General features: G+C 40.2%; 3 protein-coding genes across 3 annotated transcripts in view; 1 reads left to right on the top strand and 2 right to left on the bottom strand.

Annotated features, from left to right (window-relative positions):
• Nucleotides 1–21132, bottom strand: part of LOC110516278 (uncharacterized) — a 249588-nt gene that overhangs the window by 15282 nt on the left and 213174 nt on the right. The gene's annotated exons all lie outside the window — the stretch shown is intronic.
• LOC110513970 (uncharacterized) overlaps nt 1–21132 on the top strand; it is a 129163-nt gene that overhangs the window by 53739 nt on the left and 54292 nt on the right. The gene's annotated exons all lie outside the window — the stretch shown is intronic.
• On the bottom strand, nt 1427–17299 carry LOC149975383 (uncharacterized). Its single transcript, XM_036973097.2, has 3 exons — nt 17210–17299; nt 12925–13173; nt 1427–5906 (listed from the first exon to the last, which is right to left on the bottom strand). The coding sequence occupies exons 2-3, from the start codon at nt 13025–13027 to the stop codon at nt 3427–3429; spliced, it is 2583 nt and encodes an 860-aa protein (XP_036828992.1). The 5' UTR covers nt 13028–13173; nt 17210–17299; the 3' UTR covers nt 1427–3426.

Below are 21132 nucleotides of genomic sequence, written 5' to 3'. Positions count from 1 at the left end.
TTTCGATTAAGACATCAATGAGCGAGCTATGACGGACATATTCAATATAACTATTTGTGCAGCCCTTTTGAAATGCAAAGCGACAAAATTCAGAACATGGGCCGTTCTTACAGTGTTCTCCCTGTACGCCAAGTCAGAACCGTAGGATAAATAAAGGGGCATATAAGCAGATAATGAAAACCCTTACAATATTCAATGATGACTCTAAAACAGGTTATTGGCTACATGTGAACCACCAAGTCAGAACAGTAGGCAAAATTAAGAGGTGAAAATAGACCAAATTATTAGGGTGAGGCACATAGGCTACTGAGATCTTACTACACAACATAGACTTAGTATTACTTTCTTAGCTACAGTATTCACATCTCCCTGGCATATTACATAATTTATGCACCAGCATACAAGACATTTTTGGACTCACCTTGTTGTGCTGTGCTCACTTGAACAGGAAGGTGGCGCGGCAGTAATTTGTGGGCATATTTTGTCATCAAACTTTGTCAGCAAAGTCTGTCATTCTCTGGATTTATGGTGCTTTCAAGACAACTGGAAACTCAGGAAAAAAATGATGACGTCAGTGATCTTCAGGTCGTAACTGTAGAAAGAGGGCCGAGTTCCCAATTTACAATTCCGAGTTGGATGAAAGTTCAAAACGTATTTTCCCAGTCGTAGCTTGTTTCTCTCTGAGTTCCCAGTTGTATTGAACTCACTCAAGTAAGATTTTGAAGTACTGAGTTATGTTGTTTTGAGCGCGGCACAAATCAAGCTTCATTGACAGCATGGCCAATGTTGAATGTTTACCAATTTAAACTAGGAAAATAACCCCTTAATCTTAGACTTGGGACCACACAGCCACTCCACTGAATAGCAGGCTAATGATTGCTTTGCAATGCTTGCAGTTTGCCACTGATTCCTTCCAAACCACTCATTGTTGAATTTGCAATTTGTTGTGTGATGTTTATGTCCAATGACCGATGAGCACCGATACATTTTATCTAAAATGTCTCATTATTTCTCTTCATATGACAAAGATTAAAAAGGATTTGCCAGTAGATTGTCAACTTGATTCATGATGATGACTGCTAGCTCAGATTTTGAAAGTATGATGTTGACATGATCAGTCCAATCAAAGCGACTGTAGATATCACATGATTTAACGTTACTTTATCTGTGGACAATGACCTTGAGCCTTCATGGATGGGCACTTCTAATGTAACTCTATGACAGCACCCAAGGAGCTTGAATTTTCAATTTCTACCCTTAGACTTGGCAGTGACGTATTGTCCCCATGAATGACAGAACACTGAGCCAATCACGGCACAACGCTCCGTATTTTCTGCTGGCTTGCCCCACCTCCACAGAAGGCAATGAGCTAGGCTGAAACACCTGCATTTTGGAGCTGCCTTACTCAAGAAAACAAAAGAGACCATTTTTGTTTGTGGATTTATTAATAACTCAATTATAAATGTTTTTTTTACATTGGTTGCAAACAGATCATTTTTTTCACACTTTATCGCTATAACTGTGGGGCTCAAAACAGGTGGCTCACCTGTCCTGAATGATGGGTCGCCATTGAACTTATCTAGAACACTGCAGTCCGTCTGGGTGTTTAACCTTCCCAAGTTCCACCATGTCACCCTGCTCCTCCGTACATTCCACTGGCGTCCAGCCGAAGCTCACATCCACTACAAGACAATGGTGTTTACTTACGGTGCAGCAAGAGGAACTGCCACATCTCTACCTTCAGGCTCAAACCCTGTATCCCAACCCGTGCACTCAGTTCTGCCACCTCTGGTCTCATGGCCGTCCCACTGCTACAGGAGGTCAAGCTCCCTCTCAGCCCAGTCAAAGCACTTCTCTGTCCTGGCACCCCAATGGTGGCACCAGCTTCCCTCTGATGCTAGGACAGCAGAGTCCCTGCCCATCTGCCCCAAAAGGTCCGAAACCCTTCGTCTTTAAAGAGTATCCCCCCACCAAAATACAAATAATAATAATGTGAAACTGACTAATTGAGGAGAAATGTGTTTACTGTGACATGTGGTTGTCTCACCTGGCTATCTTAAGATGAATGTACTTAATATGCTGGTGACATCACAGGGTCAGAGAGAACTCCTGACTGTAGTCATACAAAAACACTCCAGGCACTCAGCCCATAAGAACCATTCATACTGTCAGATCTAATATGAAGAACTGAATACAACCATAAGAACCATTCATACTGTCAGATCTAATATGAAGAACTGAATACTAAAGAGAAGAAGAGGTTGACCAGTACATATTCATGTAACTCTATTTCTCATTGGCAGATCAATAAAGTTTGCTTCAATTATCAAAACACATTCATGATCAGTAACTAAAATAACTCATCTAGTTTTAAAGACAATTAATAAACACATGGATTAATTTCATAAACTGTGTATCATTAAACAAAGTTGTAAAAGAATCCCCCCAAACTAATGGTGAAAAGTGATCATCTCTATCTGATACATGTTAGGGGCGGAAGGTTGCCTAGTGGTTAGAGCGTTGGGTCAGTAACCAGTAGGTTGCTTGATCGAATCCCTGAGCTGAAAAGGAACAAATCTGTTGTTCTGCCTCTGAACAAGGCAGTTAACCCACTGTTCCTAGGCCATCATTGTAAATAAGAATTTGTTCTTAACTGACTTGCCTAGTTAAATAAAGGTTCAATAAAAAAGTGTCTACTAGCTCCTTCACACAGAATACTGCAGAGGGACAACCTGGTCTCAGAGCAAAACGTATTATATATGACAAAAACATCCATTCCACTCCATTTGTATGTTAGGTTACATTACATTGGCCTACCAATAAAAACTGAACTAAAATATAAACTAAACATGTAAAGTGTTGGTTTCATGAGCTGAAATAAAAAACATTCCAGCAATGTTCCATATGCACAAAAAGCTAATTTCTCTCAAATGTTGTGCACAACCTTGTTTATATCCTTGTTAGTGAGCATTTCAGCCTTTGTCAAGATAATCCATCCACCTAACAGGTGTGGCATATCAAGAAGCTGATAAAACAGCAATATCATTACACAGGTGCGCCTTGTGCTGGGGGACAATAAAAGGACACACAATGTCACAGATGTCTCAAGTTTAGGGAACGTGCACAATAGACATAGAAATACTTATTTTCCACCATAATTTGCAAATAAATTCATTAAAAATCCTACAATGTGATTTTCTGGACTTTGTTTTCTCATTTTGTCTGTCATAGTTGAAGTGTACCTATGATGAAAATTACAGGCCTCTCTCATCTTTTTAAGTGGGAGAACTTGCACAATTGGTGGCTGACTAAATGCCTTTTTGCCCCATTGTATACGTGTTTTTAAGTGGGAAAATTTAGAGAAGCTAGTTCCACAGTCAGAGCAGTAATATGGCTTCTCTCCTGCGTGTGTTCTCTGATTAACTTTTAGCTCAGTTGATGTTTTGAAGCATTTTCCACAGTCAGAGCAGACGTAAGGCGGTGGGTATAAGTCTCACCAGTGTGTATAAGTTGGTGTGTTTTTAAGGTGCCCAGATGAGAGAAACTCGCCCCACAGTCAGAGCAGAAGAAAGGCTTCTCTCCTGTGTGAGTCCTCTGATGAACTTTGAGCTGAGTTGATGTTTTAAAACCTTTAACACAGTCAGGGCAGAAGAAAGGCTTCTCTCCTGTGTGTGTCCTCTGGTGAACTTTTAGCTCATTTGATGTTTTAAAACATTTCCCACAGTCAGAGCAGTAATAAGGCTTCTCTCCTGTGTGTGTTCTCTGATGAACTTTTAGATGAGTTGATGTTGTGAAGCATTTTCCGCAGTCAGAGCAGACGTAAGGCTTCTCTCCTGTATGTATACGTTCATGTGTTTTTAAGTGGGAAAATTTAGAGAAACTAGTTCCCCACTCAGAGCAGTAATACGGCTTCTCTCCTGTGTGAGTCTTCTGATGAACTTTTAGCTCAGTTGATGTTTTGAAGCATTTCCCACAGTCAGAGCAGATGTAAGGCTTCTCACCAGTGTGTATAAGTTGGTGTGTTTTTAAGGTGCCCAGATGAGAGAAACTCACCCCACAGTCAGAGCAGAAGAAAGGCTTCTCTCCTGTGTGAGTCTTCTGATGAACTTTTAGCTGAGTTGATGTTTTAAAACCTTTTCCACAGTCAGAGCAGTAATACGGCTTCTCTCCTGTGTGTGTTGTCTGATGAACTTTTAGCTCATTTGATGTTTTAAAACGTTTTCCACAGTCAGAGCAGTAATAAGGCTTCTCTCCTGTGTGTGTTCTCTGATGAACTTTTAGATGAGTTGATGTTGTGAAGCATTTTCCACAGTCAGAGCAGGAGTAAGGCTTCTCTCCTGTGTGTGTTCTCTGGTGAACTTTTAGCTCATATAATGTTTTGAAACATTTTCCACAGTCAGAGCAGGAGTATGGCTTCTCCCCTGTATGTAGACGTTCATGTGATTTTAAGTGGGAAAGTTGAGAGAAACTAGTTCCACAGTCAGGGCAGAAGAAAGGCTTCTCTCCTGTGTGTGTTGTCTGATGAACTTTTAGCTCATTTGATGTTTTAAAACATTTTCCACAGTCAGAGCAGGAATAAGGCTTCACTCCTGTGTGTATACGTTGGTGTGTTTTTAAGGTGCCCAGATGAGAGAAACTCGCCCCACAGTCAGAGCAGAAGAAAGGCTTCTCTCCTGTATGTATACGTTCATGTGTTTTTAAGTGGGAAAATTTAGAGAAGCTAGTTCCACAGTCAGAGCAGAAATACGGCTTCTCTCCTGTGTGTGTTCTCTGATGAACTTTTAGCTCAGTTGATGTTTTGAAGCATTTTCCACATTCAGAGCATACGTAAGGCTTCACTCCTGTGTGTATAAGTTGGTGTGTTTTTAAGGTGCCCAGATGAGAGAAACTCGCCCCACAGTCAGAGCAGGAGTAAGGCTTCTCTCCTGTGTGAGTCCTCTGGTGAACCTTTAGCTGAGTTGTTGTTTTAAAACGTTTTCCACAGTCAGAGCAATAATAAGGCTTCTCTCCTGTGTGTGTTGCCTGATGAACTTTTAGCTCATTTGATGTTTTAAAACATTTTCCACAGTCAGAGCAGTAATAAGGCTTCTCTCCTGTGTGTGTTCTCTGATGAACTTTTAAATGAGTTGATGTTGTGAAGCATTTTCCACAGTCAGAGCAGGAGTAAGGCTTCTCTCCTGTGTGTGTTCTCTGATGAACTTTTAGCTCATATAATGTTTTAAAACATTTTCCACAGTCAGAGCAGGAGTATGGCTTCTCCCCTGTATGTATACGTTCATGTGATTTTAAGTGGGAAACTTGAGAGAAACTAGTTCCACAGTCAGGGCAGAAGAAAGGCTTCTCTCCTGTGTGTGTTGTCTGATGAACTTTTAGCTCATTTGATGTTTTAAAACATTTTCCACAGTCAGAGCAGTAATAAGGCTTCTCTCCTGTGTGAGTTCTCTGATGAACTTTTAGATGAGTTGATGTTGTGAAGCATTTTCCACAGTCAGAGCAGACATAAGGCTTCTCTCCTGTGTGTGTTCTCTGGTGAACTTTTAGGTCATATAATGTTTTAAAACGTTTTCCACAGTCAGAGCAGGAGTATGGCTTCTCCCCTGTATGTAGACGTTCATGTGATTTTAAGTGGGAAAGTTGAGAGAAACGAGTTCCACAGTCAGGGCAGTAGAAAGGCTTCTCTCCTGTATGTGTTCTCTGATGAAGTTTTAGCACCGTTGATGTTTTGAAGCATTTTCCACAGTCAGAGCAGGAGTAAGGCTTCTCTCCTGTGTGTATTTTTAGGTGTATTTTTAGCTTTGATAGAAATGGGAAAATCTTTTCACAATGTGGGCAGTGATGAGACCTCTTAGCTCTCTGATCTTCCTGCTGTTGCTCTCTGGATGTAGAGAATGTCTCAACATGGTATCCTGTGTGAACATCAGAAGAAACAGTCAGTTGGTGTGATATACATGTTAATCAAATGTATTTTATGGAGCCCTTTTTACATCAGTAGTTGTCACAAAGTGCTTAACCTGTCTGGTTCAAATCCCATAATGAAAAATTCCTCAAACATACAAGTATTTTACACCATTTTAAAGATAAACATCTTGTAAATCCAGCCACAGTGTTAAATTTCAAATAGGCTTCATGGCGAAAGCACACCAAACGATTATGTTAGGTCAGCACCTAGTCACAGAAAACCAAACAGACATTTTCCAGCCAAGGAGAGGTCTCATAAAAGTCAGAAATAGCGATTCAATTAATCACTAACCTTTGATGATCTTCATCAGATGGCACTCACAGGACTTCATGTTACACAATAAATGTGTGTTTTGTTCGATAAAGTTCATATTTATGTCCAAAAACCTCATTTGAAATTGGTGTGTTGTGTTCAGAAATGCATTGTCTCAAACAAACATCCGATGAAAGTAAAGAGAGCCACATCAAAAAACAGAAATACTCATCATAAACATTGATAAATGATACAAGTGTTAAACATACGAATACAGATAAACTTCTCCTTAATGCAACCGCTGTGTCAGATTTCAAAACGGCTTTACGGCGAAAGCACACTTTGCGATTATGTTAGGTCAGCGACTAGACACAGAAACCCATACAGCCATTTTCCAACAAAGGAGAGCTTCACAAAAGTCAGAAATAGCATTAAAATTAATCACTTACCTTTGATGATCTTCATCTGGTGGCACTCCCAGGTCTCCATGTTCGACAACAAATGTTTGTTTTGTTCGATAAAGTTCATCTTTATGTCCAAATACCTCCGTTTTGTTGGTGCGTTTAGTTCAGAAATCCAAAGGCACAATGCGCACTCTCGAAAAGTCATAAAGTACAATAAAAGATGGTAGAAACATGTCAAACGATGTTTAAAATCAATCTTCAGGTTGCTTTTGTCAAAAATAATCAATAATATTTCAACCGGACAAAAGCTTCGTCAATGGAAAAAGGTAAACAAGAAATGCGCGCTCTCGATCACGTGCCTGGCTCATATGGATGAAATTTCCACTGTCCTCTCATTGAAAGCGGTGTATCTCCCTCATTTTTCAGAGTAAAAGCCTGAAACAATGCCTAAAAACTGGTCACGTGTTGAGGAAGCCATAGAGATCTGAAACAATGCCTAAAGACTGGTCACATGTTGAGGAAGACAGATTTCCACTGGGTCCTAAGTCTTTGTATGGTGGATAGGCTTTCAATGGAAAAACAGCCAAAATAATAGTACTTCCTGGTTGGATTTTCCTCTGGTTTTCGCCTGCCATATCTGTTATGTTATACTCAGACATTGTTTTAACAGTGTTTTCTATCCAAATCGACTAATTATATGCATATCCTAGCTTATGGGCCCAAGTAGCAGGTAGTTTAATTTGGGCACGCTTTTCATCCAAAATTCCAAATGCTGCCCCCTACCCCAGTGAAGTTAACTTCTTTGGGGTAGGGGGCAGTATTGGGTAGCTTGGATGAAAAACGTGCCCAAATTAAGCTGCCTGCTACTCAGCCGAAAAACCTAGAATATGCATATAAATAGAACATTTGGATAGAAAACAATCTGAAGTTTCTAAAACTGTTTGAATGATGTCTGTGAGTATAAAATAACTCATATGGCAGGCAAAATCCTGAGAAAAATCCTACCAGGAAGTGGGAAATCTGAGGTTTGTAGTTATTCAACTCAGCTCCTATTGAAGATACCGTGTGATGTTAGTTATTTTTAACTTCCCAAGGCTTCCACTAGATGTCAACAGTATTTAGAACCTGTTTTGAGGATTCTACTCTAAAGGAGGGGCTCATAAGGGCTCTATGAGTGAGTGGTCTGGCAGAGTGCCACAGCCTTGGTCTGGCGCGCTCACGTGAAAGGTAGCTACGTTCCACTTCATTTGTACAGACAAAGGAATTGTCCGGTTGGAACATTAATGAAGATTTATGTTAAAAACACCCTAAAGATTGATTCTAAACATCGTTTGACATGTTTTTGAAATCGGACACTGTGGTTGGATTAACGAGAATTTTATCTTTAAAATGGTGTAAAATACTTATTAAATATTAATTATGGGATTTCTGTTGTTTTAAATTTGGCACCCTGCAGTTTCACTGGCAGTTGAAAGGTGGGACGCTCGCGTCCCAAACGGTCCCAGAGAGGTTAACAGACACCCAGCCTAAAATCCCCAAAGAGCAAGCAATGCAGATGTAGAAGCACAGTGGCCACAAAAAAACTCCCTAGAAAGCAGGAAGAAACCGAGAGAGGAACCAGGCTGAGTGGTGACCAGTCCTCTTCTGGCCATACCGGGTGACAGAGCAGAGTGGTTAGAGCAACCGAAAGGCTGCAAGATCGAATCCCCAAGCTGACAAGGTAAAAATCTGTCGTTCTGCCCCTGAACAAGGCAGTTAACCCAATGTTCCTAGGCCATCATTGAAAATAAGAATTTGTTCTTAACTGACTTGCCTATGTCCAAACGCTAGCAGGACACCTACGACAACATCCGGTGAAATTGCAGAGCGCGAAATTCAAAATACAAAAATCGGAATATTAAACATTCATGAAAATAGAAGTGTCTTACATCATTTAAAAGCTTCTTATTAATCCAACTGCGTTGTCAGATTTGAAAAAGGCTTTACGGAGAAAGCATACCATGCGATTATCATTTTTCAAAAAACAAGCATGAAACCCTTTCTAAAGACTGTTGACATCTAGTGGAAGCCATAGGAACTGCAATCTGGGTCCTATCTATTTGAAAATCCCATAGGCAAGCATTGAAAAAACCGGTGACCTCAAAAAAGAAATATTCCAGATGGATTTTTCTCAAGGCATATCAGTTCTGTTATACCCACAGACATTATTTTAACAGCTTTAGAAACTGTTTTCTATCCAATGCTATCAAGTATATGCATATCCTAGCTTCTGGGCAGTTTACTTTGGGCATGTCAGTCATCGGAAATTCCGGACAATAACCAGTATGCTAAGAAAGTTAAATAAAGGTTAAACATTTTTTTTTTTTAAATACACTACGATTAGTGGTGAAATAAATGAATACATTCTAAAGTTACAAATGTCCATGTTTTTGAAAGAATAGCACGTTTTTTGTCCAATCAAAGTGATCAGAAATACAGTGTAGACATCGTTAATGTTGTAAATGACTATTGTAGCTGGAAACGGCTGAAGATCTCATACAATGCTGTGTACTACTCTCTTCACAGAACAGAGCAAACAGTCTCTAACCAGAATAGTGTCTAGAAGGCCAGCATCCCGGAGTCGCCTCTTCACTGTTGACATTGAGATTGGTGTTTTGCGGGTACTATTTAATGAAGCTGCCAGTTGAGGACTTGTGAGACGTCTGTTTCTCAAACTAGACACTCTAAAATACTTGTCCTCTTGCCCAGTTGTGCTATTCTGGTTAGAGCCAGTTTGCACTGTTCTGTGAAGGGAGTGGTACACAGAACTGCACGAGATCTTCAGTTTCTTGGAAATTTCTCACATGGAATAGCCTTCATTTCTCAGAACAAGAATAGACTGACGACTTTCAGAAGAAAGGTCTTTGTTTCTGGCCATTTTGAGCCTGTAATCGAACCGACAAATGACCCAGATACTCAACTAGTCTAAAAAAGGAATGTTATTATTGCTTCTTTAATCCGCACCACAGTTTTCAGCTGTGCTAACATAATTGCAAAAGGGTTTTGTAATGATCAATTAGCCTTTTAAAATGATAAACTTGGATTAGCTAACACAACATGCCATTGGAACACAGGAGTGATAGTTGCTGATAATGGGCCTCTGTACACCTATGTAGATACTCCATTTTAAAAAATCATCAGTTTCCAGCTACAAGTCATTTACAACATTAACAACGTCTACACTGTATTAATGGTCAATTTGATGTTATTTTAATGGACAAAAAAAACATACTTTTCTTTCAAAAACAAGGACATTTCTAAGTGACCCTAAACTTTTCAACGGTAGTGTATGTATTCATTTCAGTAGGCTGTATGGGAAGGGGAATCAAACTATTCTAAAACTGGGTAGGAGTCAAAAACGAATAAGAGGCAAAAGTCGTGAAAATGATTAGCTATACCATCCTCCACTCAACATCACAAGGGTGATAGTAGAATTTGTGTGTTTAAAGTAATGACTAAGATATTTCACCCTGAGGCCTCTGTGTTCTTGGGGACATTAAATAATGCAGAAATGTGTTGGTACCGGTCCCCAGATCTGTGCCGACATAATCCTGTCTCGGAGCTCTACAGACAAATCCATCGACCTCATGGCTTGGTTTTTACTCTGACATCCACTGTCAAATGTGGGACCTGACATAGACAGGTGTGTGCCTGTCCAAATCAAGTCCAATCAATTGAATTTACCACAGGTGGACTCCAATCAAGTTGTAGAAACATCTCAAGGACAATCTCATAGCAAAGGGTCTGAAAACTTAAAAACATAAATAAGCAATTTTTTTTCATTTGTTTTTAGATTTGCAAGAATTTCTGAAAACCTGTTTTCGCTTTGTCATTATGGGATATTGTGATGTCATTATGGGGTATTGTGATGTCATTATGGGGTATTGTGATGTCATTATGGGGTATTGTGATGTCATTATGGGATATTGTGTGTAGATTGACGAGGAAAAACATGTAATCAATTTTAGAATAAGGCTGTAACATAAGAAAATGTGGAAAAAGTCAAGGGGTCTGAATACTTTCCGAGGGCACTGTCAGACCCCTTCCCATTTTTCTCATTTTGGTACGTAACAGCCTTCTTCTAAAATTAAATAAAAAAATATCCTCAGCAATCTACACACCGACATAATGACAAAGCTAAAACAGGTTTAGAGATTTTTGCAAATTTATTAAAAAAAAACACAAAAAACAGAAGAACAAGACAGACTCAAAATTGAGTTCAGATGCTTCCTGTTTCCAATGATCATCCTTGAGATGTTTCTACAACTTTATGTATGAAACATATGAAATATACACTACTGTTCAAAAGTTTGGGGTCACTTAGAAATGTCCTTGTTTTGAAAGAAAAGCACATTGATTGTCCATTAAAATAACATCAAATTGATCAGAAATACAGTGAAGACATTGTTATTGCTGTAAATGACTATTGTAGCTGGAAACGGCAGATATTTTATGGAATATCTACATAGGCGTACAGAGGCCCATTATCAGCAACCATCACTCCTGTGATCCAATGGCATGTTGTGTTAGCTAATCCAAGTTTATCATTAGAAAACACTTTTGCAATTATGTTAGCACAGTTGAAAACTGTCCCAAACTCAATACCCCAGATGCTAATATATGCATATTATTATTAGTATTGGATAGAAAACACTCTGAAGTTTCTAAAACTGTTTGAATGATGTATGTGAGTATAACAGAACTCATATGGCAGGCAAAAACCTGAGAAGAAATCCAAACAGGAAGTGAGAAATAGATTTTCAAAACAGTGCCTATTGAATTCACAGTGAGATATGTATGAGGTTGCACTTCCTAGGGCTTCCACTAGATGTCACCGTCTTTAGAAACTGGTTTGAGGATTCTACTAAAAAGGAGGGGCTCATGAGAGCTCTTTGAGAAAGTGGTCTGGCAGAGAGCCTCGGCCTCATGACACTTGCTCCCGACAGAGTTAGGTCTCGTTTCAATGCTTTTCTTCAGACAATGAAATTCTCTGGTAGGAAACTTATTGATGATTTATGTTAAAAACATCCTAAAGATTGATTGCATACATCATTTGACTTGTTTCTACAGACTGTAACGGAAAAATGGCTGTGTTTTTTTGACTTGGCTATGACCTAACATGTTGTGCTTTCGCTGTAAATCACTTTTTAAATCGGACACCATGGGTAGATTAAGTGACCCCAAACTTTTGAATTGAGCTCAGGTGCATCCTGTTTCCATTGATCATCATTGAGATGTTTCGACAACTTGATATATAAAAATATTAAATATATATGTATCAGATATAAATCATCAGGATGTGACAGTCCACTGGTTATGTTCAACACTTCTCCAATCGTTGCCTAGTTAAATAAAGGTTAATAATAATAGTTAGGCTCTCCATGAGCATTAGCTGCTACTTCTCTCAATCCCGTTTTAAAAAGTCTCCCTGTGTGACATTCCTTGAGACCAACCAGAAATGTTTCCTTGGCCAAATATTCCCAGATTGTCATAAAAACAACATGTTCTCTCGTTTCTGCATCACCAAATGTTGAGCGAGACAAAAGAGTAGGCTAGGTGAGCATCAATCGCTAGTTCGGTGCAGCAGACTGCAGGTGTGTATTGCTGCAAGAGCGATGAGCCGCCACAATGGTGTTTGTTTAGTAGTTAGATCAATGTCTTGGACGATCACCTAATGATTAATTAGCAGCCCACATCACCAAAGATTATAGCATAACATTACTGTTACAACAAAAACAACACCTATTTTCTTAGGAGATTTTAGAATGGTTTGCTGAATCGTCCCAAACTCAACATCGCGCCATTAGGCAGAATGTGCTTTGATTAAAACAAAATACAGGAAGTCAAAATAATTTAACACCATCTGCTCTAATTTGCTAACCAAACAATAATCCAAGAAGATTTAAATGCATATTCCCATGGAATTGATTGAGATCAAACGATTGGCATGCAGACGCAGCTTGGTCATTTCACTGGTAAAACGTGAATAATTATAATTCAATATTGACAGTGATGATGCCATGGCCTATTTTGAAATGAGGTATGCCTAACTTGGTGATTGAGGGTATTAAACATTTTCAACGTTCTTGAGACAATGTGTGGGCAAAGGCAGGCGTTACAAGTTTAAATAGTTTTTGCTTCGCTGTGAAGTCTTGAGTTGTTCAGGGATGTGTGATATCAGAATTACAGAATTCAACCTAGCAATAGACTGGTCATAACTTATGGAGGTCTAATTTATGAAGATAATTTATAGATAGAACCAGCTCTTACCATGACTAACAGTTGTCCTAATCTTCTCCTCCTCTTCTTCATCTTTAATGTTGACATTCAGCTCCAGTGTTTGACTGCAGTCTTCCAGCTTCACTGATGCCATCTCTGGATCCTGCAGTGCAAACTGGGCTCCACTGTCACTATCAGTACCCAGTGACTGTAGGTTCCTACTCAGTGTGGAAGGAGAGTGGCAGGCTGGGATTGTCCTCACTGTTGATGTTACCGGCCTCAGACTTAATCTGAGTCGGTCTGTAGTAATAAAGACAAACGGACACAAAAGTTATTTTCTTGACAGTTATGGCACTTTATTCTGTAAATATATTTTCTCTTTTTTCATGTTCAATTATCTCATTTCAGTCGATCAGGTAGATAATCCTTGACAAAACATTCATTCACATTAGACACATTTTAAATTGCACAACATAAGTGCACTTAATCTATCGTAGATTTCCTAAATTCACATAAATGCATAAATTACTCAACAACCATTTAGTACAAGATCACAGTATGTTTCAGGCAGCACTATGTACTATTTTATGAATAACCTTGTCTTCACTGTTTTATTTCACTCACAAAAACCAAATGTATTTCCCATTCACACCATATTAAGAATTATCAGGGGTCGTACAGTGGCAAGTCAAATTCAAGGACTTTCAGGCACTAAAATTAATTTACTTTAAGCCCCATGTGAAAACCTTGAATTATAGATAAATATAGAAACAACTGAATGTGTCTGAATATTAGTACACATGTAGAAAACTGATAATCATTACATTCAGCTTCAAAACTGTAGTGCAACTGAAATGTTCTCTCTGATGAGGCACTACCTGCACTGAAGTCTGTTGATGCAGACCTCCTATGGTATCATGGAGGTCCACAAACAAACATTTAAGGTGCAGGTCTGTCTAATTCTGTACTAAGAAAATAAAACAAGAAATCCCTATTAACTTATACCACACCCTCCCCTTCCCCAAAAACCCTCCCACACCCCCCAATAAACTATATCAATAGATCCCTTTCTGTGTTTGCAAACATGGGGGTTTAAATCATGCTGAGACAATCCACTCCCAGGTTATCCAGTTTATTGAAATCCATACCGACAGTAACATCTGTTACCCCCAACAACTGCTGCAATTTACAAGATAACTTTAAACCTGGTATTTCTGTTTTACACAATGCAAGATGTTGATAACCTCACCAATGAAAGCTATGAAGTACATATTATTCAATATTAAAGTATCCTTTGTCACAATGCATTTGTGGTTGCAAGATTTCTGAACAGGCCTCGAAACCATGTCAGGAATAGTAGAAAGACCAGTTCTGACAGTAGGTCCTCTCACTACAGGACCAACCATGGAAGCTCCATCAGTCTGACAGTAGGTCCTCTTACTACAGGACCAGCCATGGAAGCTCCATCAGTCTGACAGTAGGTCCTCTTACTACAGGACCAGCCATGGAAGCTCCATCAGTCTGACAGTAGGTCCTCTTACTACAGGACCAGCCATGGAAGCTCCATCAGTCTGACAGTAGGTCCTCTTACTACAGGACCAGCCATGGAAGCTCCATCAGTCTGACAGTAGGTCCTCTTACTACGGGACCAGCCATGGAAGCTCCATCAGTCTGACAGTAGGTCCTCTTACTACGGGACCAGTCATGGAAGCTCCATCAGTCTGACAGTAGGTCCTCTTACTACGGCACCAGCCATGGAAGCTCCATCAGTCTGACAGCAGGTCCTCTTACTACAGGACCAGCCATGGAAGCTCCATCAGTCTGACAGTAGGTCCTCTTACTACAGGACCAGCCATGGAAGCTCCATCAGTCTGACAGTAGGTCCTCTTACTACGGGACCAGCCATGGAAACTCCATCAGTCTGACAGTAGGTCCTCTTACTACAGGACCAGCCATGGAAGCTCCATCAGTCTGACAGTAGGTCCTCTTACTACAGGACCAGCCATGGAAGCTCCATCAGTCTGACAGTAGGTCCTCTTACTACAGGACCAGCCATGGAAGCTCCATCAGTCTGACAGTAGGTCCTCTTACTACAGGACCAGCCATGGAAGCTCCATCAGTCTGACAGTAGGTCCTCTTACTACAGGACCAGCCATGGAAGCTCCATCAGTCTGACAGTAGGTCCTCTTACTACGGGACCAACCATGGAAGCTCCATCAGTCTGACAGTAGGTCCTCTTACTACAGGACCAGCCATGGAAGCTCCATCAGTCTGCATTGTAGTTCCACCAGTCTGTCTTACAGCCTCTGCATATGATACATCAAGACAGATTCTATATCTCTGAGCATCTCTCTGCACCTGGCATCCACCAAATGCTGCTCTGTGTCCTCCACACAATTGCAACACTTAACTGTCACATTGCTCCAACATTCACTGTAATCATGTTCCCCACCACACTTGGCACATCTTTTCACTCAACAGCTACATGTCCCATTCTTTGGCATTTAAAAACACTGATGATTCACTGTTGCTGCTCCAGTTTCAACTGTTCTGCTATGGAACCCTGACCTGTTCACCGGATGTGCTACCTGTCCCAGACCTGCTGTTTTCAACTCTCTAGAGACAGCAGGAGCGGTAGAGATACTCTCAATGATCGGCAATGAAAAGCCAACTGACATTTACTCCTGAGGTGCTGACCTGTTGCACCCTCGACATCCACTGTGATTATTATTATTTGACCCTGCTGGTCATTTATGAACATCTTGGCCATGTTCTGTTATAATCTCCACCCAGCACAGCCAGAAGAGGACTGGCCACCCCTCATAGCCTGGTTCCTCTCAAGGATTCTTCCTAGATTCTGGCCTTTCATGGGAGTTTTTCCTAGCCACTGTGCTTCTACACCTGCATTGCTTGCTGTTTGTTGTTTTAGGCTGGGTTTCTGTACAGCACTGATGTGACTTCTTTAACCCTCTTTCCTACTGATCAACCTTTAGGCTTCAACCACTGTCTCCCTTCACATGGTCTTTAACAATATCATCCATGGACATAGATATTGGGACCTCAGAGATTATTACTCCCTTCAATGTAGCATCAGCTCCAGGGTCATGACTTCTGAGCTTCGTCCCATTTTGATTTTCCTTTTGAAGAATCTTCCCTTGCTGAACCTGACCAGCACAAGATATTAACAATCTACCATTTATTTTTTATTTCACCTTTATTTAACCAGGTAGACTAGTTCAGAACAAGTTCTCATTTACACGGATGCAGCCTAGTTTTAACTTCAACTCTTTTTATGGCCTTGGTTAATCAGGGTGTAAACGAGGCCCTGTGGTCTCCTCAAACACCATCCCAACGTTCCACTCGGACACATTATTACTCTAACTCCCTACCTTGGGCCTCTAGTTACTATACTACATGCGCCTCTGCTTCCAGTATCATTATCTCTGTTCTTCCTATGTCTTCCCACTACAGACCACTCACATACTAGGCCCTCATCCTCCCGCTCCATATCATCAGAACTGTCCCCCACATTGATCACATTCCAGCACAGCTGTTGCTTCTCAAACTCTCTCTCCATTTCCATTGTTTCAGGGGTGTCAAACTCATTCCACTGAGGGCCGAGTCTCCGCGTTTTTTTTTTTCTTTCAATTAAAACATAGACAATCAGTTGAGGTGAGTTCCTCACTAATTAGTGACCTTAATGCATTAATCAAGTACAAGGGTGGAGCGAAAACACCCAGACACTTGGTCATCCATGTAATGAGTTTGATACGTGCTCCGATTCATCCGCATTAATCGACGCCATTCCATGCAGTTGGCCTCTCTCTCCAAATGGTGAAGGATAACTTCAGCTAGTTTCCCTTTATTTTGACACTTCTTCACACACCCTCTTGTCGCCATTTCACCACGAGCAAACTTCAAGAAAGACGACCAAAACCGTTGAAGAACGCCATTTGACGAGCCTTGTCCCGAACCATCCAGATCTCGCGAGCTTACATGAACGAAAAAGTGTATGCAAACTCGCGAGATCAGGATGGTTCGGACGAGGCTATTTACCAGCTCATAAGCATCATTTTACACAAAACCAAGAACATGTAAAAACGAACTCAAAGTGGACTTTGACGAAATGATGTACATACACTCAGATAAACCCAAAGTCTAGCTTAGTGACTTGAAAAATCGTTTTAAATCACGTTCTTCACTCACTCGGTTTGACCCCAAAATAACACATACAATTAAAACCTTTAACAAACGTGATAATACCTTGACGGATTTGTTACCTAGCATATTATGTATTCTTTCGACATTAGAAACTTTAAACGTGCTATTTACATACCTACAATAATACATTTGAAACGGACACAACCACTATCGACATAACAACACAGTTCTGTTGTTTTCTTCCCGGAACTTCCTGTTCCCAAATGCGACAAGGTCAACTTTTTCTCTGGTGTACTTACACAAATATAATGTGTCTGCCGCCACCTACTGTACGGATAGTAAACTGTTAAAATAAATACATGTCAATTGCGGAAACAACGACTTCAAAGCAAAATACAAAAATAGATCAATAACAACATCCCACTCCTTCAGTCACAGTCCTATTCAAATCACATCCCTACACAGTCTCATGGGCCTCGTAGGGAGGAACATCTTCAGTCAGTATTCCCTGCAATTAGTGATGTAAAGTACTTAAGTACAAATATTTTAAGTACTGCATAAGGAGGTTTTGGGAGTATCTATACTTTACTTTTGATATTTTTGACAACTTCTACTTTTACTCCACTACATTCCTAAAGAAAATAATGTACTTTCTACTCCAAACATTTCCCTGACACCCAAAAGTACTCCTTACATTTTTTTATGATTAGCAGGACAGGAAAAAAATTCAATTCGCGCATCCCTATGTAACCGATGTGAAATAGCTAGTGGTGCGCGCTAAATAGCGTTTCAATCGGTGACGTCACTTGCTCTGAGACCTTGAAGTAGTGTTTCCCCTTGCTCTGCAAGGGCCGCGGCTTTTTTGGAACGATTGTTAACGATGCTTCGTGGGTGACTGTTGATGTTTGCAGAGAGTCCCTGGTTCGCGCCCGGGTATGGGCGAGGGTACGGTCTAAAGTTATACTACTGCATCTGATCTGTTGGACTCACTAAACACAAATACTTTGTTAGTAAATTATGGATGTGATCTTAAATTCAATCTGGAGTGCCAGAGTGCGCTTGGGCGTTCGTAAATTCAGAGCGTTGTCAGACTGTCAGTTCGTATCGCTCTCGGAGCGTTCAGAGCCACACTGGACGCTCTGGCGGAGGAGGAGGGTTGATTCAAGCGTTCTGACCTCACAACTGCAGTCAAGCATCCAAGCTAACTGGTTAACATTGGCTAGCTTGCTAGCTACTTCCAGGACAAATGAGCGATTTCTGACCATTTCACTCGCCTTAGCAGAGCTGGTTAGGCTGTGTTCATGTTATCCAGAGCATTGGTGACTTTAAATGTGCTACAGGCAACAATTTAATTAAAATGTTAATGTTTATTCCATCAAACTTCAAATTATTAGAATAGTACTATGAGGATTCTGTGTTATGCACTATAGACCGTTACCATATATGTGATTGAATATTATCTGCTGTTGGCTTGTGTGGATGTATGTATGTGTTATGCAACATAGCTGACTTGAAACATTGTTAACAGTTTCAGGGCCATGGGCCTTTCTCATGATGGAAAAATACAGAATAACATAAAAACGGACACATACAGAACATAGTGTAGCAAACCACAGACTGTTTTTTGATAGAACTTTTGATAGAACTCAAACTTAACAATAACAGAAACCAGATGTGTGATAACGGTATCTAGGGAATGAGCGCATAGATACTCGACACAGCAACAGTTACATCTATCAACTGGAGCGCCCGGGGGCTGGTACCAACTCGTACGACAACAATCAACGATAGGCTGGGTGAGTCTAAACCACGCCCAGTCTCTACTCTGACAGGCCGGCTCGGAAGCAGGAACTATTTCTCTCAGAGTATATTAATAATATCTTTGTCAAGAACAAGTTAGTTCTCTGTTTGCCCTGCGAGGTGGGACAGAGAGCCCGTATATACGTAAATTGCATTTACCACTTATTGCTTAGCTAATAAAAAATAAATAGCATACCATCGGTGACTCAGTGTCATATTTATCCTGATACCAGATTCGAATTAACGCAACTCTAACAGTACACAACGCAGAACAACAACCAGCATGAGGGTCAGTGGCCAAAGCCCGAACAGGAATATTCCAAGTACAGACAGAAGGGGGGAGTCAGATCGCTATGATCGCCAGGAACTTTCCTTTTGGTGTCTGTTTTTAATTGTTGCGCTACTGAATGACGTCTGTTGATGTTAGGTAGGCAGCTACAGTAGCTGAATGACGTTAACATCTTCGGGTTTTGTTTCATTAAATATATTTAATTTTATCTGGATGCTTGTGTGAGTTAGGATTGAGGTTAGAGTGCTCTGAAGTCAGAGTAAATTGCCAGAGCGAATTTAGAAATGCACCCTTTGTGTTGGAGTGTGCCCCTGACAATCCGTAAATGTAAACTACAAGAAAATCGTTTGCTTAATATATAAGGAATTTGAAATTATTTATACTTTTACTTTTGATACTTAAGTATATTTTAGCAATTACATTTACTTTTGATACTTATGTATATGTTAAACTAAATACTTTTAGACTTTTACTCAAGTAGTATTTTACTGGGTGGCTTTCACTTTTACCTTGATAGGAAAGGACTCAAGTATCTTTACTTTAACTCAAGTATGACAATTGGGTACTTTTTCCACCACTGCCAGCAATGCTTCCAATGTTAATTCCTGAACTCCCAAAAACCTTTCAGCCGCACGAACAATTCATATTTACTATCGGTATCCTTCAACTGGTAAACGACATTATGAATCTCAACAGGCTGCGGGGCATCCACTGCCATAGCGTCCTCAGCACCAATCGCTCTTTAAACTGTTTCCGCGCCTCCCAGTAGGAGAACTACTGTAGTTTCTTGATGTGGATGTTCCCTGATATAATAAAAATGGATACATGCCATTAGTCAGTTCCGGTGTTATGAAACTGATGGAGACTATTTGTAAACATTTTTTTAAAGTATTTATTTAACTAGGCACATAGCATACATAACAGGATAGGAATATTAAAGTGGCAGTTAGGTGAATTAGCATGGCAGGTTAGGAGACTGAGGTTAAGGTTAGGAAAAGGGTTAGGGATTTGTTTACTATGCATGTTTGGATAACTAACGTGGCGGTTAGGAGACTGAGATTAAGGTTAGGAAAAGGGTTAGGCTTAGCTACAATTTTCAACAAGTGTTGTCCCAACGCAAAAGAAACAGTAATGGACCAATGGGGAGCATCAATTGGTGTCAACTAGATATCATGAAACACCCGATATGAGAGAACGCCCCTAATTGCGGTCTGCCATTACACACTTCTCGGATCAAGGGGCCAGGCTTCCAGTCTATAAGCATGCTTTCCACTGTGCTCAGATGGCATTTTCGGTACTGCAGTTCAGCTGAAGCACGGACCAATTCCCCCTGACCCCCATAGCGAAGTCAAAAAAAATAAATAATAATAATAATAAAAAAATAAAAAATAAAAGACAATTTAGTTATCAAGTTTGTAAATAAAACATATTTGAATTATTCAAGTAATTGCCTTGGAGTCAGATTTTTTCCCCATCACTCACAGCCAACCATTTTAGATTCATGCTGTGAGGTGGGTGAGTTTATGCCACATACAGATGCTGAAGGGAAAACACCTCTTGATCTGCGTGTTTATAATGTAGGTTAAAGGTGCCTTTTGTGACTAGGGGGCAGTATTTTCATTTTTGGAAAAAAAACGTTCCTATTTTGTCGTCAGGACAAGATGCTAGAATATGCATATAATTGACCGTTTAGGATAGAACACACTGTAAAGTTTCCAAAACTGTAAAAATATTGTCTGTGAGTATAACAGAACTGATATTGCAGGCGAAAGCCTGAGAAAAATCCAATCCAGAAGTGCCTCATGTTTTGAAAGCTCTGCTTTCCAATGCGTCCCTATTGAGCAGTGAATGGGCTATCAACCAGATTACTTTTCTCCGTATTCACCAAGGTGTCTACAGCATTGTGACGTAGTTTTACGCATTTATGTTGAAGAATACCTGTAAGCGGCTACATTGCGCAAGTGCTCACCTGATGCTCCCAGAGTGATTCTCGAGTAAAATACAGAGGT

Source organism: Oncorhynchus mykiss, chromosome 18 (assembly GCF_057628025.1).
Source record: "Oncorhynchus mykiss isolate SJ-2025 chromosome 18, ASM5762802v1, whole genome shotgun sequence".
Lineage (NCBI taxonomy): Eukaryota > Metazoa > Chordata > Actinopteri > Salmoniformes > Salmonidae > Oncorhynchus > Oncorhynchus mykiss.
This window is presented reverse-complemented; position numbering and strand designations above follow the sequence as displayed.